The sequence below is a fragment of the Sander lucioperca genome, chromosome 5, assembly GCF_008315115.2.
Source record: "Sander lucioperca isolate FBNREF2018 chromosome 5, SLUC_FBN_1.2, whole genome shotgun sequence".
Classification (NCBI taxonomy): Eukaryota; Metazoa; Chordata; class Actinopteri; order Perciformes; family Percidae; genus Sander; species Sander lucioperca.
The window spans coordinates 43,549,885-43,575,574 of record NC_050177.1 but is presented as its reverse complement, the minus strand read 5'-3'; the positions used below and the strand labels follow the sequence as shown (position 1 = coordinate 43,575,574).

General features: G+C 40.8%; 1 protein-coding gene across 2 annotated transcripts in view; it reads right to left on the bottom strand.

Annotated features, from left to right (window-relative positions):
- LOC116038912 (calsyntenin-2) overlaps positions 1–25,690 on the bottom strand; it is a 257,904-nt gene that overhangs the window by 91,949 nt on the left and 140,265 nt on the right. For both annotated transcript variants that reach the window (XR_004897414.1, XM_031283622.2), the window contains exon 3: positions 7,126–7,321. Coding sequence is in view for 1 of the 2 variants with exons in the window: in XM_031283622.2 (XP_031139482.1) it covers positions 7,126–7,321 (196 nt within the window). In the remaining variant the exon portion in view is untranslated. The remainder of the gene's footprint in view (positions 1–7,125; positions 7,322–25,690) is intronic.

The following is a 25,690-nucleotide window of genomic DNA, read 5'->3' as shown; positions in this document are numbered from 1 at the left end:
AAGAGGAATATAGAGAAAGTGATACAAAAGAGAATCTGATGAACATGGAGAAAAGATTATTTTGCCTTTAAGAGCATATTTGCGCACAAGTAAATGACTAAATGTTTATTTGTCCGACTCTGCTGACAAACCTCTAAGTTACTGAAGACGTGCGCAAACGTCTGATCGTGGTTTGAATCTGGAATACGAACGGGTGTCACTTTCTTTCGTCTGGAAACTGAAGCAGACAAGCACAGATGGTGCAGTTCCTGCTGCTGCATATTCATAATTGAAACACGGAGACTATACTATCCTATTACATTATGTTAGCTGAAGATAAACAACATATCCCTACACTTGATGTTTTTTTTCTTTCTTGCCAGAAATAATAATCATGTCAACTAACAGGTTTTGACAGAATGAGGTTTCACTCATATTACCATCAAGTGTGACAAGCGTGAAGTTAAGATTCTTGGTAGAATAAAGCGCCGACACATTGACAGGGCTGCACTATCTGTGTGGAGTCCCCTGGTCTTCTTAGTGTAGGAATTTATCATGACAGCTTATGCTAACAAGGCACAGCTTTTGGCCAATTTCTTGACTCATAAGAAAGTGACTTTTTTTGTTAATGTTGAGTGTGTTTTTAGGTGTTTGTTTATGTGTATGAGTGTGTTTATGTGCATGCTTGTGTGCAAGGTTATGAGATGCAAAATCTATCCCCAGGTACGGTGTTTGTCTTATTTATATGTAAATTTTGGTATATCAGTGTGAATTTGACTCAGCATTTGGGATTTGTGTGTTTGTGTGCGCTTGTGTGTGCGCGCATGCCTGTCCTTTAGCTAGCTGTTTGGTGAGATAATTAGCCTCTCCAAACTGCAGGGAGGTTAGGACATACAGGCTTCTATGATTCACTAATTAGGACTGTAATAACTACTGCGTTGCCAAGCACCGAGGATGTGTGTGAATGTGTGGCTACGCGGACACGATAAAACATCTGTGTGTCTCAATTACTTCTATGTTTTCACTCAGACACGCACATTTGCACACACATACACACAACCCCCCCCCCCGATATTCTTCAGACACTTAACCCCATGGGCCGGTGTTAAATACACGTGTCGTGGTCAGGTGCGAGTCCTGGGAAGGATTATGAATATGACATGTTTTGCAAGACAGTGAGATGTCCCTTATGCCTAATTACTCCATAGCAACAGCAGAAAGTTGCACAGAGCACGGTGTGTAGGGAAAAGCAAGGTACACACAGTACAGAGAAACTTCTCGTATTCAGATGCTAATTAATGAGATTATATGGTTGCTTTTTAACCGTACCCACCACAAAAGGCCTTCAAAGGCTCAGTGGCTAGCAACACTGGATAGTTTTGAGAGTTCTATTCAAACAATGGTAAACATATAGATCTGCTTTGTAATGATGTTACGCTAAAACTGTGGTTCCTAACCTTTTTTTTTATCATGTGACCCCTTTATAGTTGTGGGCCCTTGAGTTGGAAGTGTGGGCAGTTCACCTGAAAAGTTGTTTAATGTTGTTTAAAGGATGTTTAATGTTAATATTTTTAGAGGTGTACAGAGGTAGAACTATAGAGTATTTTACAGAAACAATAAATATCAGAGAAAAGTCAGAAAAACAAACAATTTTATGCGATTTTTGTTTTTTCTTGTGTTCTATCCTGGTAATCATCCTGTGATCCCATGTGGGTTTCCCGATCCAGAAGTTGGAAACCACCGTCCTAACATAAATTAAATCTGAAGTAGGAAATTTGATGGCGGTGATGATGGTGCTAGATGAAAAGTGAAGTGATCACCAAAGTGATTACAATTCATCCTGAGAGGGATATAAGTCTGTACCAAATTTCAAGACAATCCATCAGACTGGTATGACAGTAAGGCTTTACAGAGGAGGGTAATAAGTGCTCAGCACATCACCAGGCCTGAACTGCCATCCACGGGGGACATCTACACTCCGCACTGCAGGAAGAAATCCATACAGAGGTGCCTGAGGCTAGGGCTGCACGATTATGGCCAAAATGATAATCACGATTATTTTGATCAATATATTGATTACGATTAATTATCACGATTATTTGTTGATTTTAACCAAAACAAATTGTATTGTCACATAGGCTAATTATAACTGCTTTCACATCCATATTGTGCTACATTCCTCCTTTGTTGAAGGATACTACGAAGGAGTATGCCATTTCAGCTGTTGTGTGACCGCTTTCTAAACATGCGCGTTTGCCGTGAAAAGATACAGGCAACGCAATTTTTTGTTCACGTTACTGGCGCATGTTAAAATCCGGTGCCAATAGGGCACCGGTGCCCGGTATCTACCGGACGAAATAGCAACGCGAATTACGGTCCCACTTAAATGTCTGCGTTGCGCTCTGATGCTCCAAAACAGACGTTAGAGGCAACAGAAACATCGCTGCATGTCCCGCTAGTAAACACTAATTACACGTTACACAGCAGCTAACGTTAGCCTACCGTTAGCTACAGTAGTAACTGGATTAAACACAGCTAAAATGCTGACAGCTAAACGGTGTAGTGTGACTGTATTTCACTGTAGAGGATTACAACAGCGGGACGTAGGCCTACAATAGTCTGCTGCTAAAGCAATGAGCTAAAAGACTCAAACCAGCACTGGTCACTGCTGTTGTCTGAAAAACAACACAGATGGGAAAAAATGTTGCGTTTACTGGTAAACTGGTAAACCTTGTGACGATTTATGACCGACTGCTAGCTATCTGTTGTGGAATTTTCTTCACGTTGCTCTGTCCTCTGTAACTGTCTACATCTAAACTAAGCTGTGCGGTGCAGGGAACAACTCTGATTGGCTCATGGAGGCAGATCAGAGAGTGGTTTACGGAGCTTTGAAAAAAAAATTACTTTGAGACAGAGAGTTCTATGAATGGAATGAAGCATTTTAAATATCGCTCGATCACGTGAATTTTAACGTGGGAAGCCAAAATCGTGATCGTGATTAAAATTCAATTAATTGTGCAGCCCTACCTGAGGCCTAAGAATTTCATTGCCAATGACTAAATCAGTAATTGTTGTGCACATAGGCTTCAATTGTTGTGCACATGACAAAAAAGAACCTTGAATCGTGAACCTTGGATAGACATTTCACACAAAAGTGTAAATGTCCTCATGGTGGCGCTAGTGGTAAAGTATTAGTCATTAGGATACATTGTCTAGGAACTATGAATGCCAAAAATTGAATGGCAATCCATCAAATAGTTAATAACATATTTCAGTCTGGATGTGGTGCAACCAACTGACTGATATTGCCACCCATACAGCCATGCCACTACTATTTTCAATCAATCATTCTTATTCAACTCTGACAGGATCTTATATATGTTGTTCCAGTATATGATAATATATACATGTCTTCTGTATCATTGTATTTCTCCAAAATACAGCCTGTACACAGCCATCAGTTTTTTGTTTATTGATGAAGTTTGAGTTGGTTTTTCATTTTCTGCACACCAGAAGCTTTTTTTCAGAAAGACCAGCAGTACTTGATACCAATTAAAATTTTCATTAAGTCTAGGCTGAATCACTGTTGTGTTACATAAATAGACAGATACAAAATGAACATTTATCACATTTATGGCTCTTTACAACAAAGGCTCATTTCACTTCACAGTTCAGTACAAACTGATCATTTGGCATAGGTCAGCCCTACAGTATTGTAGATTAAGTTGTGTTTCATTTAACGCTGACCTGAGCAGAAACAGTCTCAAGGAGTTTAAGGTGAATTCATTTGAGCTTTGCACTTCGCTGACAAGTGACTAAAGCTTTCATAGGCAACCAAGTAGAATATCTCAGAGGACAGAGTGAAGCGATGCGATTCAGATCTTGCAAATGTGCACACTGTTATATCGGTGCTCTGACTCAGAAAAAGGCAGTCATTAAAGCCAGTGTTCATGAGGCCGTCTGTTGCTGTGGTCTCTGACAAAGTCACCACAAATGGAGGAATACAACACTTTTACTGGCTTTGCAGGATGTTGCATGTGATCAAAGGTTGACATGGGATTTTGAAAAGGAAACAACATTTAATTTGTGTGCAAATGGCAGGAGCTCAGTCCATAGGGATTTGGGTTGGTTTGGGAGACCCGCTGGTTCAAGTCCCCGTACGGACCAAAGTACGGAGTGTGGACTGGGAGCTGGAGAGGTGACAGTTCACCTCCTGGGCACTGCCAAGGTGCTCTTGAGCAAAGCACAGATAGGCTGAGCACCCACGTGTGCCAGACTGCCAGTAGGCTACATTCATTTAAAATTAAACATTGCAGTTGCTGCTAAGTGGAGCTTCTGTCATAGTGTGATTGGTTATGTCGGTGGCATTGATTCTTAATTTCCCACGAAGCTGATCGCGGTTACGTGTCAGTTAAACTTTTCATCTCCAATCCTATCTGTATTTGTGAGAAATGGCGCTGTCCTGAGTTGAAAGGTAGCCTACTTTACGGCTTTACAATTGAGTTAAGAGGCGTGTGTGTTCGTGTCGGCCGCTGTCCATTTCCTAAGGTTCTGAAATGCAAACATTTTTTGACTACTTTTTTTTTAAAGGGCATGTGCCGATGAGCATCCACGGAGGAAAACATAAATCGGCGCCTATGAACGGGGAACCACGAGCCTCCATGAGCTTATCACTTTTATGCATGATAAGGATCTATCGGAGATCTACCCCAACTTTTGGACTGCTCTCAGGATTGCACTTACTCTGCCAGTCACTGTGGCTCAAGCAGAGAGGAGCTTTTAAAAACTAAAGTTGATCAAGTCATACCTGAGGTCAACCATGTCCCAGGAATGGCTCACCGGCCTTGCCGTCATCAGTATCAATCACTCAATAGGGGAGCAGATTTCATACGATAACATCATTGATGATTTTGCATCAAGGAAGGCCAGAAAGGTCAGGTTTTAGTTTTAGTTTGTGTTTTCTGTTCTTAGTGCAATAGTGTAATAATTAGATTCTCTTTAGTGTGTTTCACCTTTGTGTGATGAAAGATTTGTGCTATTTAGAATATTTATTCTATATTTTATTTGTATATTATTCTTAATATTTTATATTATTGTTGCTCTATGCTCTTGTTACATTTTTTATATACCTTTTATATATATCACATAAGTGAAAGAGAAAATTATATTTCTCAACTGCACAAATCCTTCATTAGAACATTTATCCAGTTATTTAATTGCAATTACAACAGGAAACACACTTTTTAATGTGCACAATCTCCACCTCCAACATTGCCAAAAGACAATGAACACAATTCTGCACAAAATATGACAGTATAAGTTATCAGAACTTATAAAATAAAAATAATATATATATATATATATAGTGTGTGTGTGTGTGTGTGTGTGTGTGTGTGTGTGTGTGTATTTCAGGCCTGTGTGTAGTGTGTTCTAACAAACAGAGGGTAAATTGTAATTTAATAATAAAAATATTCATCACAGATTGACATATTTGTACAGCCAGGGCAGTACAGTCTGATGAAACAGTCAAACACTGGAGTCTGTAACAGAGACAAGAAGGAATGACAGATATAAGGACAGAGTTAGACAGCAGGAGCTAGCTGAGCTGTAGCCAGCCAGGGAAAAATAGAGGGAGAAGTAGGGCAGCCAGTGGTAAGCAAAGCAGAGAGGAGAGGATCCAGGGTGAATTTTAAACTCAATCCACTGTCACTCCTGATCCTCTCCCCTTTCCTCTTTAGCTGCTAATTTTCTTGACTGCTTTCCTTCTCTGCTGTTGACGTGTCATGTGTAATTTGAGCACAGCCTTAGGCGGGGTTCTTCTTCTTTCCTGTTAGCTTCCTTCTATATCGGAGCGAGAGAGCAGTGCGGCAAAAGGCCAGCCTCATCCTTTGAGAGTTGCCAGCGAAAGGACAGGCCATTTAAAGTGTCCCCAAATTCACTTCCCCTCAAGCATTAGCCTGTCTGTACCAACTAAACTGGGTCTGCGTCACAGCAGGCAGTGAGTTATGTTGATAGGAAGTAATAAGGTGCTTAAAATGGCTATAAAACATGATCAACAGCATGGAAATAGTAGCACAAATCCATCACCCTGCCTTGTCCACAGAAAGTCACACACACACACACACACACCCACACACACACTAGTAACACAGCAAACGGCATACGGTAAATACAAGTTAGGCTCTACTGATTTGAAACTTTCACAGAGGCTAGAAAACCCCTGCTGCCTTTAGTGCATCTACAGTATGTGTCAGTGTGTGTGTGTGTGTGTGTGTGTGTGTGTGTGTTTGTAGGAGCATCTATAAGCTAGAAAATATGATAGATTTCTGTAAATGGCTCCATTGTTGGCTGAGGTAAGGGGTTGAGCGATAAGACACTGAGGGGAGATGTGCAGCATGAAAGGCCGAGCGGAGAGCAATTTCAGACAGAAGCTACTTTAAGGAGGGCCAACAAGTGTGACAAGTTGTTTTTATCAGTTGACCTCTCAGAAGTAGTCTACTGGTGCTTGTGGAGGTGAAGGTGGGTGGTGTGCCATATCAGTGCTGGCATGGATGGTTTTTCTCAGAACAATCTGTGTGAGTGGATTGCAGGAGGTATGTGAAAAGCGTCTTTGCCTTTCAAAATAATGTAATATGTGGGAGGGAGGGAGGGAGGTTAAGTGGCTCTAAATGGCATCTTGAGGTAAGCCCCAAACACCTTTTACCAGTCAGCCTTCTTTCTATCCTTAGTTGTTCCTGCTTTCATTTGCCACCCACACACATGCACTATTTATCAGTCATTAGACTGAAACTATCCTACTTTCTAAATCAAATTTTTCTAGCATTATTGATAATTTGATTGGACTTATGCCATTGTCTAAATGAATGATGAATTATACAATAAGTACTTGTAGTTTTAAGTAATTTATCCCAAACATTTTGTAAATGATTTATGGAAAATCTTGTTTATTTAATTGCCTGTTCTCTTCGCCTTGGTGGTCTTTCCTTTTCAGTGACTTTATACAAGCCTGCCAGGTCTAAACTGAAATTAACTATTTAAATTCTAAAGCATTTAGTCAAACCTAGAAATCCCGCTTTTTGCCTGTAAAATTGTCATATGAAGTACTATGCATTGTCAGACTTTAGACCCTTTTGTTTCCTTACTCACTTATGGGACTTTTTGCCCTCCGTGCCCCCGGGGCCAGATCCGCAGTCGTGAGCCTGGATGATAAAGGTGTATTCCTTCTGCAGCTCGCAGTCCACCAAGCCGCGGGCCCTCAGCTGGCCCTCGCCAGACGTACCGTTGAGCACCACTGCCTCGAACGGAGCCTCCAACCCGTGGATGTTGAATGCACAGATCTCCCCTAGAGAGCAGGAAGAAGCAGGGGAGGAGAGAAAAATAAGGAGGGATGAGGTCAGTGTTAATCAGTCAATCAGGTGGAATATGACTGGGGAATAAATTATGTGTGTAAATGAAGTCTATGAAACAATGGCCATTAACTAGGACTCTTCAATCCCAGAGCTTCTGTTATGTGGAAGCTAAATATTACGCTGTTGAAAAAAACAACAATACTATCTGCAGTTTAAATCAATTCAGTTATAAAGAGGGACTCAACACTAAATTAAGTGTTTGCATTATACACATAATCACATAGATTCTTGTTGGCATTTTATGTTAATACAGCTGATATTTCCAACAAAATACATATTCTGTACCCACACAGTGACTCCCTTAAAAGGCCAAAAATGAGTTTCTAGTGTTTCAAACCAAACCTACATTTTCATTTTCACCTCATTTATTTTATTTTTATACATTCTTTTATTTATTTATTGATTTAAAAAAAAGATCTTTCTTTCTTTCTTTCTTTCTTTCTTTCTTTCTTTCTTTCTTTCTTTCTTTCTACATGATTTCCTTTCCATCGGCTCTGTGTGCTCTATTCTTATGACAATATTAGATTTGTTCTAATAGTTATGAAGAGGGATTGGGGCGGTGGTTCCGGTTAGACAGACTGTGTATAATGCTGAGCCTGCACACCGAGGAAGGCATTGGCCAAATTGTCTGTGATTGCTACTCTCCTGCATCACAAATACACAAAGATACAGCAAATGTGAACTTCAATAACTTCTCTCTTACCAATGTTCCCAGGCAGACCTGGAGTTTACACTAGCAACTTTAAAGCTAGTGCATTGTTTCCGCTGCCCCCATGAGGAATTCTAAGTAATAACAACTCAACTGTCGGAGCATCCACATGATACAAGACTTCAGTGACCGCACACCCACCCTCACCCACCCCTCCTCCATGCAGCTGGAGGACACGGAGGATCAAAAAAACATGATGGACTCTTCAGAAGAGGTCATTATCTTCACTCGAGCTTCTGCGCGGGAAAGTCACCGGACGCCACAATCATCTGGACATAGCCATACTGAGAAATACAGAGAGAGTAGTGTGGCGCTCCATCCATCCATCCATCTTCGTCCGCTTATCTGATATCGGGTCGCGGGGGGAGCAGCTCCAGCAGGAGACCCCAAACTTCCCTTTCCCGAGCCACATTAACCAGCTCCGACTGGGGGATCCTGAGGCCAGCTTTGGAGATATAATCCCTCCACCTAGTCCTGGGTCTTCCCCGAGGCCTCCTCCTAGCTTGACATGCCTGGAATACCTCCCTAGGGAGGTGCCCAGGGGGCATCCTTACCAGATGCCTGAACCACCTCAACTGGCTCCTTTCGACGCGAAGGAGCAGCGGCTCTACTCCGAGTTCCTCACAGATGACTGAGCTTCTCAGCCTATCTCTAAGGGAGACGCCAGCCACCCTCCTGAGGAAACCCATTTCGGCCGCTTGTACCCTGGATCTGAGTGTGGAGCTGATAGTCTTAATTAGCTTTGAAGCAACTCATTTGGCAATGGCTTGAATGTAACAGACATTTACTAATATCAAAAAGTTACGCACTACAGCTTTAAGTTATAAAGATCTACCACCTCTGGAATAGTGAGTTAGGCTCAAATTTAACGACTACGACTCAAAGTCACCATGGTGAAGAGATACAGAGGAAGAAAACCCATTTAAATCCAGAGTGAGCAGCTGACAAGAGCAAAACAAAAGAGCCAAGAGGCAGCTGGCATCTATTAGCAGGCCATATAAAGAAGTGGTCCATTTGTGGAGTTGGTGATGGAAGTTGTTTCTTTTTCTTTCTTTTTTTCATCTTGGCGACTTGACATCCCTTCATGCTTCCACCAGTGGGATTCAGGAAATCACTTAACGAGGCTTGCTCACACTATGACCTGTGACAGCTAATTGCACTGATATCACTTAAACTAACAGCAAAGACTAAATTGGATTCCTGAGCAGCTTTGTGTGCACAATGCTCCTGGCAAGTTCTGATAAGAGCAACTTTATTTTCTACCGCAAACCCCTTTCTTTCCCCTTTCATCCTGTTTCTGTCATAATTCCCCCCCCCCACCCTTCCTTTCTGTTGGGACATGGGCTCTAAAATGATAATTTGCCCACAGAGGAGCTATAGGCAAAATTATGAAGAGTGAAGTGAAAAGGAGAACAGAAAATAAGATAATAGGGAGGGGGGCTGTCAACACAGTTTGCATACTGTAAAGAGTTCCCCCTCTGCATTGCCAGAACAATGACTTATCAGAGTTAAATGGGCCCCCACAATATGGAGAAGCGTGGCTTGCCGGGGAGAGCAAAATCATATAATGGCATTGAGCAAACGGTGTGCGACGGGGACTGACAGAAGATGCAACAGTCTTGATGTGCTGCTTCTCTCAATGGTGCACCACCGTACAAAACAGGCAAATGGAAAATCCATCACCACTGGAGCGAGAAATAAATCCAATACACACAGGCAAGTGCACAGGCTTCCTATCAGGGTGAATATGCTGAGGATATGTTGATGGCGCACACCCACAGCTGAGGCTGGGTGGCCCGATATGATCCTTGTGATTTTATTGTAGCCCATGGGGGAGTGGGGAGTGGGTCAAGGTGACAGCAGGAGGAGGAACTCCCCCTTTAAGACTCAAATGAACACTCAAACAGCTCTGGGGGGCAACAAACCTGTCGCTTTTTACCCCCTTCTTTTTTATATGTCCGCCTATCACTTCGCTCCAGACCTGATAAGTGTTCTGCCACCTGTGGAGAGGCAAAGATGGCTGGTGGAGGAGGGAGGGACGAGGGCAAAGCGCTGGCCCCGGCGGCAGCAGAGGAACAGATGTTGGGTGGCTGGCACTTGGCGGAGAGCTCACAAACGCTAATTACTGCGCTAAACTGTTAGCTAAATGTCTCTGCATCACATTAGGCCTTTAAGAGGTAGATTTATGGTCAGAAGGAACTCTGTATTCTTAAAGGGGGGCCATTTCAAACTAATGGATGCATACTAATGGATATGGATGCTGCAGTGCTATTTCTTTATTAGTTTATTTGCTGGGGTTATCATCACTGTTTGGCTATTTGGCACAATTAATTGTTCTTTATGATCTTCAGTACTAGGATGTCTGGAACATTATTAATCACTATATGCTTTACACACTTACCCTGTAAAACTTTGATACTAGCTTACACAACTTTTTAGATACTCTTTATTCTCATTCTTTCCTTTACCTTATTCTCTGCTGGTGTGATTACTAACTTTCCCCTTGGGCACCATCACATTTTCATTTAATCAAGTCTAAATATTAATGACTCTCTATTAGTCATTGGGAATATGTGCTCAGGACTTAAGCAGCTGTCCTGTTGGTGTCAGAAGTTGCACGGCGTTCAACACCTCAAGGGAATCTGGCACCCGTCCACACTACATAGACTATCTTTGAGGACACAGAGCTCATTATCAGTGAAGGCAGAGATGGTTTACTGGCAACAGTGACCTCTGTTTGCAGACCTGGAGGACTGTGACAAAGTATCGTGGGCCACAGCGCCTCAAGGCCCCAAGTTATTATCAAAGCTGACAGAGCATCGCTGATGAGCTGCCTGCATCTGGATTTACACAAACTGCTTTTGCTGAAAAGGCGCTCTCCCGCGGCAGCTGTTTACTGAGCGTTTGAGTGAGAAGTCAGTGGAGACATCAGGCTGGAAACAGTTGCACCACTAAGAGGAAGAAGAGGAAGAGAAAGATATAAGGGGAGATGAAAGGAGGAGCTGAGAAGGATGGGAACATGGCCACCTCCTTAGGGCAGCTCCGATCTCCCTACTGGAGAGTGACCAAAGCACAGGCATGAATACACGCACACACACATTTACTCAAACTGTGCCAGTTCAGCAGCTCTAATCAGTGCTGACATGCCTTTCATCCTCCTACTGTTGGAACACACACCGCAGAGACAGACAAGTAAATCAGATTACTGGATATCACACTGTTTCAGAACACATTCTGGACCAGGCATCAGTTTGCCTGCATTAAAATGTTTGCACCCACATTATCTGAATATATTTTGGCTTGCCATTATAGTAAATCAACCTTATTTGCACAAGAGTTGCTGTCTAATATGTGGTATACACAGTTGTCATGATTTTAGCTGCTTTTCCAATTTGGATTTGGCCTGAAATTATCTCATATTAGTCACCTGCATAACCCACTAATTCTCCCTCTCATTTTAGGCACCAAAACACAATTGCACATTCACAAGCAAGCTGGGATACATAGATACACACTCACTCACACACACACACACACACACACACACACACACACACACACACACACACACACACACACACAGGAGAACACACACCCAAACACTCTCAGCTGCAATGCAGAGATAGACTGTGAGCCTCATAACTCTGCTGAGGGCCTAAAACTGAAAATGCTGTAATTATGCTCTTCATGAAATCAGCCAGCCGAGGAAAAAACAATTGAGAAGCTGTCCATTCTGGAGATAAGGATTAATACCAATCAAGCCTGCATGTTCTAACTGGAAACCAGGAGTAGTGTATGCGGATGAGTGTGTGTCGGATGGTTTTTTTTTAATTAAAGACACACTTTATCAACAGGGGCTTAGAGGGGAGGGAGTGTGTTTGTGTGTATCACTGTTGCAGAGGAGGATGTGAGATGATTTACTTGACTTCGCGGTTGCCACCCCTCGTCTCCTGTTAATTACATTAAAGGCTCCTCTCACAGACTTAATGACATCCTGCTGTCTTTTAACAGAGTGAACACCAACCTTCTGTGTGTGTACGTGGGAGTGTTGTCAGAGTAAAAGGTGGAGGACTGAACTTTGAAACTCTTGCGTCATGGAAGCAATCGGTGGGCTCTGGGGCACTGCTAGAAACTCTGCCCCCCCAAAGAACAGCTCACAAGGGCCTTAAAAAAGTATTTTTTTATACAACCCCTGGCATGTTAACAGGCCTCTGTCAGGGTCTTGATGCCTTGAATCATTCTTGGTTTCTTTCCCCAATTTGGTGTTCCCGGGTGGGAGCTCTATTTTCTTTCGATGGACAGATGACAGTAGTACGACAACCATACTTTTCCTTTCTTGCATCAAAAGCATAAACATTCATGTATTTTTTTTATGTGGGACATGACAGACTGTGATCAAGCGTGACAAAGGTAATTCAGAGCACATGTTGCCCAGGATGAACATGTATACTATTTATCTAATCACATGTTTTAGTCTATTACAACTGTGCTTCTCCTTTAATGGGTACTCCAGTGGTTTAGTATTGGACTTTTATAAAGTTGGGGTAACTGTGACAGAACGAAAATATGACAACAAAACAAAGGTCATAATTGGTCAGGCTGTTCTCAATCACTGTTCGTACATCTTTAATTTTTTCTTTATTTTTTTGTTAAAGATTATTCTTTTGGGCTTTTATGGCCTTTAATCAACAGGACAGCTTTAAGAGAGTAAAGGGGAGAGAAGGGGGGGGGGCAACATGCAGCAAAGGACCGTGGGTCGAATTCGAACACTAGCCGCTGCCAAGGACTCAGCCTACATAGGATGCACACTCTACTGGGTGAGCTAGAGGTCTCCCCGACTGTCCGTACATCTACGAAAAGTAATGCACTATTTAATTTGTACATAACCCACCATTATCACCATCAGGATACATTGAATTGGTGCAGTAGAGGCAGAGATATTCTGAAAATAAAGGCGTTATTGTAGTTTCCAGTTCCAGTTCTGTAAAAGGTAAACTTACTAATACTGTTCAATACTTGGATAACTATGACCTGGATGACTGAGAGCATTCACAGGCATCATAAATTGAGATGAAGTCTGATGCAGAAGAAATGGAAGCAGCTTTTAGGCGAATCACCATGCCCGTGCTTCTAAATCTACTCTATCCAGGCATTTCACTGGGCAGTCCTGAAAACATCAGTGCTATTTTGTTTTGGCAGCTTGAAAGGCCTGTTAGCTCTGCCAACTGTGTCCAATGCCATACACCCACCTCCCCTTGTAGTCAAAGAAGTTAATCACAAACCCCAGTGGGCTATGTGTCAATTACTTCAGCCTAGACTTGGAGCCAAGCCAAAACACTGCTGTGCAAGTGTCAAACTATCAATGACAAACTGGCATCCAATGCAACACCAGCTCAACACCTCAATTTAATCAGTTCGCACATTTTCCCCTTCATTATTTTGCGTACTGTTGCTGGATTTCATTTAGATTATGCACAGTTATACTTCTATTCTGATACTGATAACTTACTCTATTACCCCAAAATAAATAATTAAGAAATACAAGCACACAGACACAACTCCTTCCTCTTTGTGTTAAACTAAAATTAAATGAGAATATGAATGAATAACATAATCTGTATGTTTTGACTTTCAAATAATGACGGTCAAAGAAAGAAACAGGGGGAGGGCGGGGGAGGGCCCTAAATATTAACAAAACACAGCTATGGCAATCACATTAAACACAGTCAGAAATCAATAGGTTCTATTTTCCAATTCTGTTCATGGAAACATCCCCAGGGGAGAGCATGTGTCCTTGTTTGAGCAAGGCCAGTTAGAGTTCAATGTGTTCAAATATCCGTATCAGAGTTTATGACCTCCATTTATGCCCCTGAGGACGTTCTCTGCACAGCTGAGCTACACCATGGAACAGAGACCATCGCCTCGCTGACACTCTCTTTGACCATAGGGTTTATTAGATCTAAGGTTAACAAAGCAGAACAAATCGAACAGCAACCACACAATAGAATATACAGAGTACTGTATACATAAGTTTGATTGAGAGCCAGGTTCTCTCCATTGAAGAAATGCAGCCTAGTCCAAATTTCTTTGTGTAATGGCATATAAAAACGACCTGAAGTTCTTCCGTAACACATCAAAATCAAGTAACCTGTTTTGTTTTAGCGATTACAGTCAAGTCAATTTTACCTGTTTAGCCCGAGTTCAAATGTAAGACATGGCATCTTAACATTAACAGAAAGAAGTATGTACTGTAAGAGTATGTCCACACTTGCCGGATTAATTTCAAAAACATCTTTTTCTCTACACTTCACCCCTGCATCCATTCTTCTCCCTCAAAAACTGAACTTATCCAGTGTATAAATCTTAAAATGCCAGCTTGCTGTTTCACAGTATAGATGACCACAGAGAGCAGGAGGGGACTTAATGGAGGTATAAAGGGATAGTTCACAGTTTTTGAAGTGGAGTTGTATGAGGTACTTATCCATAGTCAGTGTAGATGGTGGTGGGCACACCCCTAGTTTGGAGAAGCAGGCTGTAGTACCAACATGAATCTAAGCAATGTACTGCTGTGGACAGGGGGCAGCAGCAAAACATATTTTAGCGAGGCTACCCGAAAAAAGGCCCACCTAAAAAAAAATCAATATCCGTAAGTGTAGGCTATATTCAGAATATTTTCCCCACTACCTTGACGTCAGACAGCCCTTTCCAATGGGAAACTGAAGCATCTATCTATGCTCTCTTCCAAGCCAACAGACTCCTTTGACAAAACCAGTAACCAGGCATTTTTCCATTGTTCAGGTGTTTCACTGCGCGCACAAGTCTTTACAAAAATTACTGGGAAAAGCTAGTGTGGCTGCAAGTAATTTTTTAAAAGTTAGACAGCTCAATGTAGACAATGTTTCAGTATTACTGTTACTATTATTATCAGTTACTATGGAAATCACGTTTTTTATTCCCTATACAATATTATCTTCTAATGTAAGGGCAGTGAGGGCAGCTGAATATTTCCTTCACTAAAACAGGAAGACTCAAACACATGGTGTCAAAGGTTCATGTTAACAGCATAATAAGCTGAAAAAGACCTCAATTGGAGAATAGCCAATTTATTTGTATTCATAGTCCATTCATTTGTAAGGGATCCCTAATGTGAAAGCTCTACCTAATATTCTTTCCATGTTTACATCACCCACTGCCCTCCACGGGGCCCAGTGTAAAATTAAAAAGTCCCAGTTATCCCAGTCCCAGATCTCTGTGATGAAATAATTATCCCCACTCCACATTATGTAGTGCCACATGCCCAAACACAGGCTGAAATCCTGCCATTAAGCTATCGATCATCTCATCGCATGCCGGCGTCTCTGGCAGCCAGGCCCAGCTGTTCAACCACACAATGGATATGGCTCCACTCAGCCTGCTTTAGTCTGCTCACGATTCAACAAAACCTGGACCAAGGCCAGCATTGAGGCAAGGCTTTGTCCAGTGAGACCAAGAACAAGAACCAAGTCTCTGCGCAAAGATGGATGCTGAGTTATGTTTTGATTTTTGTAAATGCTACAGAAAATGGGTTTAGCAGAAAATGCTTTACAATACTTTCATGGGGTCATTATAGAACCATAGTCCCCACTGACCGAAACACAAAATGTATGCTAATCTTGTTTACGCTCTATTAGCTGATTTGAGGAGGAAAAAAAGATCAAAATGTTAATTCTGCCTCTACACAGCCCCCATATCTCTGGTGTATTGTATATGTAAATTTCTATCAGTTACATCACCCTGTTTAAAAGCTCATGCAGCCATAGCGTCTATGAACCTATCCTCCATAGTGGAGTCTGTGGTAATGAGTGCATTAGGCTGATGATGAGAGTGCGGGATGGATGAGTTCGCTGTAGCGGTTGCTGCACACTGTGAAAGACGATGGCCTCGGGTGACACTTCTACTACTGCTGCTGGCAGTGTTTACCTTCAGGGGAGAAGATAGGAAGAGAAAATCGAGGACAGAGGAGAGGAAGGGGGGGGGGGAGAATACAGTGACGTCTGAAAATAGCCGCAGAGAAAATATTGTTCCTGTGTCTGTTTGATGTCCCTGTTGAGGACTCGCGGAAGATTATTCTTACATATTCCTTGGAAACTACAAACAGAGAAGACATTGCACTCATGGCAGTCAGATGGAACAGTAAGACAGATGTGATTGATGAGATATCCTGATGGCAGCTACAGTAGAGCGATGATTTCTGTCTTATACAAGGACTCACAACACTGGGCAACGTCGTCCTTCGTCAGATACATTGTAATTAAAAAGACTCAGGCATTGAATAATTGTACTTAGACCCACTCATCAGTATAATTTCAGCAAATGGCCAAAAACAACACATGCTTAAGTTCAAGCGTCATATCAGAAAACCCTTCTATGTGTTAACTTGGAGGACATGAGGGGATCAGTACACACCTCCAAGCCAGACTCAGAATAATATCAAAAGCATTAAAACAAACTAACATTGTGTACATTAGGAATTATGAAGAGCTATCTCAAAAGCTACACATACACTGAAAATATATCACAGATAATGTCATACATATATAAAACCACTGAGAACACATTTTACTTGGAAAGGTTAATCAGTTACACTTTACTTGAAGGTATCTACATAAGAGTGACATGAACATAAACATTATAAACAAGTCATAAACGTTTATGACATAACGCTTCTTTTAGTAAGTGTCATTCGGTTTTTGTCATGACAAGTTATGGTTATGGTTATGGTTAGGGTTAGGGTTAGAGTTAGGGTTAGGGTTCATGTGTCATGACTGTGTCATGACAGTGTTATGTGTTCATGACAGTGTCATGTCACTCTTATGTAGATACCTTCAAGTAAAGTGTTACCGGTAAATCTAACAACAAGATCAAAATGAATCATAGATGTCAAATTAGGCAGGATCTTGAACACTCATGCTGTTTAGAATACAGTACCAGTGCCAGAGAGTCCCTGGTCTCAGAGACAAAATAATAATAAAAAAGATTGATCAAATTAAAGCAGCAGTATAGATCAAGCTCTAAAAAAACACTATATCCTACATTTCCCATAATGCAACTAACTAGTAGGGGTGCACCGATCCGATATTAAGATCGGATATCGGCCCCGATATTGACAAAATTAACAGATCCGGCCGATTTCCTCTGTCACAGCACTGGGACCCCTGTTAACTGTGTACCCTTCTCACTCATGGTAGTAACTTTATAACACAACAATTAATAACCCACAACTAACTTTCTTTAAAAGGATAAAACACCATAGCACATAACAATTTGTGACTTAAACAGTTTCTAACACTAATAATTTTACATTTACAAATGTAGCTACACCGCCGAACGGCATGTTGGGTAACATTATAGCTGCTAGCTAGCCAGGTAGCATAACAGTCTGTTAAGAGAGGCTATGGTCACTACTGCACATTCAAGAACAGAGAAGAAAGTGGATGAAGAAAGACCGGAGATACACCAGAACAACGTATGCTCAAGAGAGGAGCTGTCTGTTGTTGCAAGGTTTTTTGTTTCTAAAAAATCGGACATAATTTAGCCACTGTTGTTGCCCGTCGCTCTAACGTCACTCGGCCGTGCTAACGTTACCGTGCTAACGTTACAGTGCTAACGTTAAAGACATGTCACTTCAAGCATGCAGCAGAGCAACATTATGAACGCAATCCAACTACGGTCCCTGTAACAGACCTTTGAGAAAGACGGGTTCAGAGCAATGATTAAAACACTGGATTTAAGATGTCTTGCCTCGCTGAAATACGTCCGCCAACCTACAAATATTATTCAAACAGCGAAGGAGGCTGACAGTGGAGCTATGTTCAGTCGCCCACTATAACCACACTACAACCTAACTTACCTGTGGCCAAGGTAGTGTTTATACAACTAACTTACAACTATTTTGTTTTGAAAGGGAAACAATGTTAAAGTTTTTTGTATGTGAATCCATTCGATTTGAGTTTATTTTACTACTTTGCAGTTTGCAGAAAAAAAAATAGTTTAGATTCTGTAACTGTTTGATGGATTCTCCTTCATATAACGTTATTGTATAATGTTGATGAGCCAAGCAAACCCTTTAATAATCAAAGCTTTTAGTAAACATGACGACATTAAAATGTTTTTGTGATATTCTATGTACTGACAGTAGAATAAGCCATTATAAACCTATATAAAGGCCCATTATTGTTATTTATTTAAATTTATTTTAAGAAGTTTGATTACATTATATTTTCGATTTGAATGCATAATTGTTTTTAAATAACAAATAAATAAGAATTCAAAACATTACATCTATGTTATTTTGTCTTAGTTAGGAAAGTAATGTTTAGTTAGGAAAGTCTGGTGCCTTTAGTCTCTTCCACATGGTGGAAGGAAGGTATAAGGTGGAAAAGGTATACAGTTTATTATTAATTCAACAACAGCATCGGATCGGTATCGGGTATCGACAGATACACAAAGCCCAGGCATTGGTATCGGTACCGGGACTGAAAAAGTCGAATCGGTGCATCCCTACTAAGCGTCTTTTATTAGACACTCCCTGCCTGGTGAATACCTACATCCATTTAACTTTGAACCCCAAGTTTGTAACGCAGGCTTTCTGTTGATAAAATGTATCGAGCCCAATCCCAGATGATATCATCCAGGTTATTTTCTCAGACTTTAGATTCAGAGCCACAAATGATAAGGGACAAGTAAACAGATCCTAATTTGTAAAATATGTAATGTGCCCCAGTACATTTGAAGTTAGTGTTATTTCATCCAGGAAAGTAGTTGGGGCTTTTTAGCTGTAAGGTCTCATTTAACTACTATGTCCCCTTTAGAATGTATGTAAACTGTCCTGGGTGGGCATTTAAAGATCTTCTTCGAACAAGAGCCCACTCTTATAGTGACATTTTCTAGATTTAACCAAAGTTTTTTTTAGATGCTTACATTTACAGAATATATTTAATCTAGTAAATTCTTAGTCAGACACATTTCCCCAAACACAAACTAAAAATGCTTAGAGGCAAAATGTTATCTGAACTCTCATTGGAGAGAAGTTTGCATCAGGGCAGGTTGTGAAAAATGATTTGACTTTTTTTTCTTTTTTTTTCTTTCTTCTTGCACCAGTGGGACATCATCGCTCACTGATACTGTTCAAATTGGGCCAGGGACCTAGGTGTGTGAAGGTAGGGCAGCCTCTGCCGATAATGTGTGTGTGTGTGTGTGTGTGTGTGTGTGTGTGTGTGTGTGTGTGTGTGTGTGTGTGTGTGTGTGTGTGTGTGTGGGGGGGGGGGGGGGGCTCTTGCTGTTGTTGTGGATTTTTTTAGGCCGATTTGTTGAATCAAAGAATCTTCAGGGAGATCGGATGGTGCAATAATAACATCTTTATTCAATCGAAAGACCCTGAGCAATTGTCTGCAGAAAATGAAGCCCCTTCCTTCAGCATTTGTTCCTTTTACCCATATCCACAAAACAGGCCCACTTCAACTTCTTATTGGACATCCCAGCAACCAAGATCCCCATATAAGGTCACTCAAACTCCTCATGCCCTTTCAATCAATTAGATAAACAGTTGTTGTATTGACTCCCGGACATAGTTCTGACCTGATATTCAGAACTGCATATAGGCAGAAAAGCAAGTCAAAAACAAGGTTCATAAGAGTATTGTGACCAGGGTCAAGAAAAGTTGACAAAGACAAATAGGAAACATAGGTTAAACATATTAATACTAATAGTACTAGATTAAAATAGGAGTATAAGAGATCAAACAAAAGTCATACACTGTTCCTGCACCTGTCTCCTCTCTCAAGGACAACTGTTGATGTGTGCGTGTGTCCCTGCGCTCTCTATTTTCCAGTGTGTGTCGTCATCATTGCACCCTTCCACCTTAAAAACCTGCACAGAATGAAAACACGTAGTGATTGGCTGGAGAACAGCTCTATCCCTCCTATCATTTATTCCTCCCATTCACTCTCTCATTTATTCCTGTCGTTCACCTGCTGCCATTTCTCAAATTCAGCTTCTTATTAAGTGTCTGTCATCTATGCCATTTGTCCATGGCGCCACGTTTATCCATTCCTTCATTTACCCTTCATACCATTCTTCCCCCCCTCGTTTTGTTTCACCTTGCTGGAGAAAAACTGCCTCATAATTCTACTCTGAAATAGTATTTCTATCCCTTATTTAACCAGATATGCTAACAAAGGACACATTCATTGTAGGTGGCTTGACTAGAGCATTTATGAGTTCAATATCCTGGTCAACAGAACAGTGTCCATGACAGCAACGCACCAGCCTACTGCCTTCTGCTTTATCTCATTTCCTTTTCAATAAAACAAAAATATTTAGACCTTGATAAGGTGCTGATAGAAGTGCACGTCTTAACACTGAAAAAATGAAAGCACTAAAATAACAACATTTCTAGTCATCTGTCACCACTAACTGCATAATTTTGTGAAGAACGGTGTTCCCAGTTTTTCTAATTCTGTTCCCAACCTGTTAATGCATTTTTAATGTACCACAGAATAAAAATAAACTTGTTAAGGTTTCTGTTGAACTTGAATACCTCCTGCATATTGATGTGCGTCAAAGCTGTCTGTGTTCTTGCTGTCGTTTCCATTTCACACCAAAATTAGCCATCTATCCATCTTTCCCGCCTGCTTTCTCTCTTCTGATTCAAGACGGATCATTCAGTGAAGGTCCATGGGAGGTGAAAGTCAGACTGTACTCTCCTGCCATTCAAAGCACAGCCACTGTGAGTGAAACGTGATTAAACCTGGCAACACAAAGAGGGCCTGTTCCCTTACAGCTTTTAACTGATTTGTGATTCAAACACTTTCTCTTGATTGATCAGGGGTCACATATTCCACTGTGTCACTTCACATGCTACTGCTCCACTGAAGGTTGATTACCACTGGAGACCAGGATAAGACATATTTAAACCTAGCCATGTTTAGCCTGCATGCAAATCTCTGTTCCAACACAGACATTCATTTTCTTTCCCAATATGTCTAAATTAATACATTTAATATTGAGGTTAATTCCTGCACATCATAATGTTGAGTAATGTAGTACTGACAAAATCACTAATAAACCGACTAACAAATAATAAACTAATACAACTGGGTGTGGGCTTTGGAATTGGTTTAGTAAGCAGTTTCATTTCTGGCCGCTCATATCTATACAGATATTTAACCAATCAAAATTAATTTATGAAATGGTCCATCCCGGGTAAAAATAATAGATTTTGATTAGCCTTCAGTGGAGCAGCAGCATGAGAAGTGAACATGATAACCGCTGCCTCTTTTATAGGTGATTATTACAGCAAAGAACTAAATTGTAACAAAGTGTTCAGATATTTCTTTGGAACCTGACATTGTTTTGTCATCAGGATTAACTAATAATATAATAATAATAATAATAATAATAATAATAATAATAATAATAATAATAATAATAATAATAATTTGGATTTCCAGTTACTTTATATGTACAATATGATAAAACCATGCTGCTGCTTGTACTGCAATGTAGTTATTTGCTGTAATAATAACCTATAAAAGAGGCAGCTTTTATGCTTTCAGCCTTTAGTGGACCATTAAGTGATTATAATACAGAATGGCTCATGAGACAACTTTTATTCCCATAATGCAACATTATCTCAACTCGGCTCGGGATGTGACCTTTAGCTATATATCGCAAAATAACACAAATTGCACAGGTCCTGGCTGATAGACGGACTGATGGGCCAAATAAAATTAACCATCATTAGATAATTACCATCATAAAAGCTTCATAAATGTTCCTTTAAAATAACCTAATAACTGTGATGAAATGAGGCGTTTCAACAACCACCTGTGATCAAGAAAGCAAGAAAAGGCCGGATAGATTTTTTTGTGCCACTGTAAGTCGATATGCTTGCTTAGCAGGTGAACTCAATGTCTCATATTGTAAAAATGTGAGATTTTCGTGGACAATTTGATTCAGCTGCTGACTGGGATTAATTAATTCATAATTACTTTTTCAATGTTACAATTGGTGTACAGTGGAGATGTAATGGTAGGTCAAGCATACATACACAGAGATTCTTCACTAAGTCAATGCCTGAACAAACTCCTGTTTTTCACTTTATGTTTTATCTCCAGTCAGGAAAATCTTTTCAGAAGAATTTATTCAAAAACAAAAATGCAAATTCCAAGGACTTTATGAGAACCAAACAGCAATATTACTGGATGATTCACCCACTGACTTCTCTTTCAGATTGAAGGGGAACACATAGGTCAAGTTGATCTGAGGGTAAAGCATCAGGGAAATTGTTTCACTGTATATCAAAGGTGAAAACAACATTGAAAGAAAATAGATAAAAACACACATATAGGTCCAAAAGGTGACACAGGCTAATTACTGTAAGAACAAGCAGATGTATGGGGTTAGCTGTATATAATGTATTTCTGTTAACCACTTATATTTCTCACATTTCCAAGCCAAGCAGGCCTTACCAGAGAGGTGGACTGTATTATCAAGTGTCATGGAGCACGATAAGGATGCTATTAAAATGGCATAGCAAGGCTAATCAGTATTTGTGCAGAAGATGCACATATTCTTTACTCCACTCTTCTGCTACTTGGCACCGGGTTAGATGACACTTTTAACCTTTAGAGTTTTTTCATCCTGACCACAGCTTGTTACTCTATATTTTCCATTTCAAAATCTCATCCATCATTCTGCCGGTCTGTCCTCCATCTCACCCAGCTCCATTCACCTAGTGCACCTCTGCCAGAGAGCTAATTAGCTTTAGCTTTTACAACCCTTACATTATCTTTACTGCAGCTTCTCGGTACGCCACATTAACTGCAGATTAAATGCTGTCAGCTGTTCTGGAAACAGCCATAGCTATAGCTGAGCGACAAGGCCTGTGCCACTCAGTGTTAGGAAAGACAGAGATAATGTCAAATAAAGCATTGTTCAATGAGATCAAGGCAAGCGCTAATTGCCCATTTAAGGCCCAAATCACTGCAATGTCTGAAATATAACAATTATATAGCATATTCAGAAAGTATATTAATGTAGGTTGGTTATTTATTACACACTTGATTTAAAGGTGCTCTGTGGAGAGTTCTTGTAAACAAAAAGTTTACAAGAACATGTCATTTCGGGACCAATTGGTGGGGATTGCTGTGGATAAAGTACATACAGCGATACACTGGTAAGAACAAATTACGTTTAACCATGTATCCAGCTAATTTAAATAGCTCACGTTACTGTATTGTGTGAACAGTTAACTACATATAATATTCTATGGCATTTACTTTTGAGAGGAATTAGCCATTCCAGAGTTTACCTCTCTACGTGCAAATGTTCCACCAAAACGAGTTCCTTCCCGAGATTATTCTGCAGAGTCATCGTCGCTGCATCCAGAGATTAGCACCGCCCAAGACGATTGTGATTGGTTTAAAGAAATGCAATCTCCTATCCCAGAATGTATGTGTGGTGTAGCGAGACCTTACTTCAGCGCTGACACAGCGCTGTGAAGATTAGTCTGGCAATGTGAGACTACCGCTCACACATCCCCAACATATAAATGCCAGCCGACATAAAAAACTGCCAGCAGTGAAACATATGGAGTATGAAAAGACTGAGAGCTAGTAGTACCAAGCTAGTAGTTTACCTTGTTGATCGGTGTCATAGTGTTTGTGGCAAATGTATACGTTCCCTACTACTTATTTATACCCTCTATTTCATCATGCCTCATTGTCCCTGCTGCAGCTTCTGAAGCCTCTCTAAGCTATCGTTAAGACAGTGGTTCTCAACCTTTCCGTGTTACTCATAAACTCAGAGAACTGCAAACCAGTGTAAACAGCTGTTGCAACGTGCTCCCCGGTGTTTGGTGTTTTGAACCCCCAACGTCGCCTTCCAGGCAGCGTTGCCTGGAAGGCACTAGGATTAGGCAATGGTTATGGTTAGGGTTAGGTTTAAGGTTAGGTGCCTTGAAGTCAACGGTCGCAGCGCTGCCTTGAAGTCGACATTGGGGGCTTAAAACACCATCGAGCGCACTCCCCACTGCTGATTTAGAGTGATTATTTTTAATGGTCTAAATAAAAAATGAAAATAAATCATGCTTTGTTTGTGATGACAGTTTTCTTTGTAAAAGCTAGCACGTAGGCGTTGTCCAATGTGCTCTAGGCACTGTGGAGGTTTGATGCGTTCCGTGACTTTTTCTCTCCCATATGTAGGCCTACCGTATTCTTGAATTAAACAGTGCCATATATGCCAGAGAGCAGTTATAAATGTGCGAAAGCTCTACTGAGACTTTGAATAGTCATTGTTATGATGGAGTTAAAATGTATTCATTAAAAAATAAAGTACTGCCTCAGTTAATAGTTGTTTTAGAAATAAACTCCTAAAGTAAACTTGGGAATAGCTGTGAAATGACGATATGGTAAATCTCTCACATTTTTACCAAAGTAAATATCATAGCAATAAAGTGAGGAAAAAAGCAATATAAAGTTCTCCTATTTCAGTGCCTGAAGATATTTTTGCTTGAATCCATTCACCTCTGCGAGCTAATATAGAGACAACAGAGGTCATGTTATGAAAGCTGTGATTGCTTCCTTTGCAGGTGGCGGGCACAAAAATAAACATAAAAATACAAAAACTAAATGAACTATTACTTCAGAACTAAAATGAATGGCACTAAACAGGGGACATATCCTTTAATCCCATTTGAATAAGTTACACTTAATTAATATTAATAACTAAATTTTTAACATTAATTCATTAGCTAGTCATGATGCCCTCTGAACTATTCATGACAACAACAGCCCATGTGTCAAGAGGAAATTAATCATGCATGATTCCCTGCCTACAGCAAATTATAGACAGTGGATGAAGTCTTAGTTGCATGCTTAGTGGAAACTCTTTTGATGCCTGATCAATATTGAAAAAGATAATGAGAAATGCGTCATGCATGTCAATGCATCTTCACAGCAGCCATGTTGTCAAATGTATTGGCTTGAAATACATTTTTCTTTTGGACTATATAATCTTAGGGATGTAAGTCATGGGCTAGTCTGCACAAAAGTCACTCTCTGATTTTGTTATTGTTGTGGTTGTGGTGGCCGTGGAATCCACTGCTGCATACAATTACATAACATGGTCTCCGGGGAGCAGAAAGGTTGTATGTAGGCATGCGTGTTCACAGGTGTACAGTATGTGTGTGTGTTTGTGTGTGTGTGTGTGTGTGTGTGTGTGTGTTCACTCCTGCCTCTACACTTCACCGCATTTCTCTGGAAATGTGCGCGTGCATGTGTGTGTACACCTTGAATGCATCTTATCCCCCATTCAACGTGAGCTGGATGAGCAAATTGATACTGCGCTGGGATTTTTGGCGATCTGTAAGTCCGCTGTCACGGTGATGAGAGCAGCACAAAGACGGCGGCAGTGTGGTAAATGTCAGCATGTCAGCAAGGAGTGACAGAGAACATCCACACTTGGCACTTGGGGGCTGTCTGACTCGACCCAGCACACACATGACAAGGCCAAACTCGTTAAAACAGGAATAATCCCACCACATATTAGACAG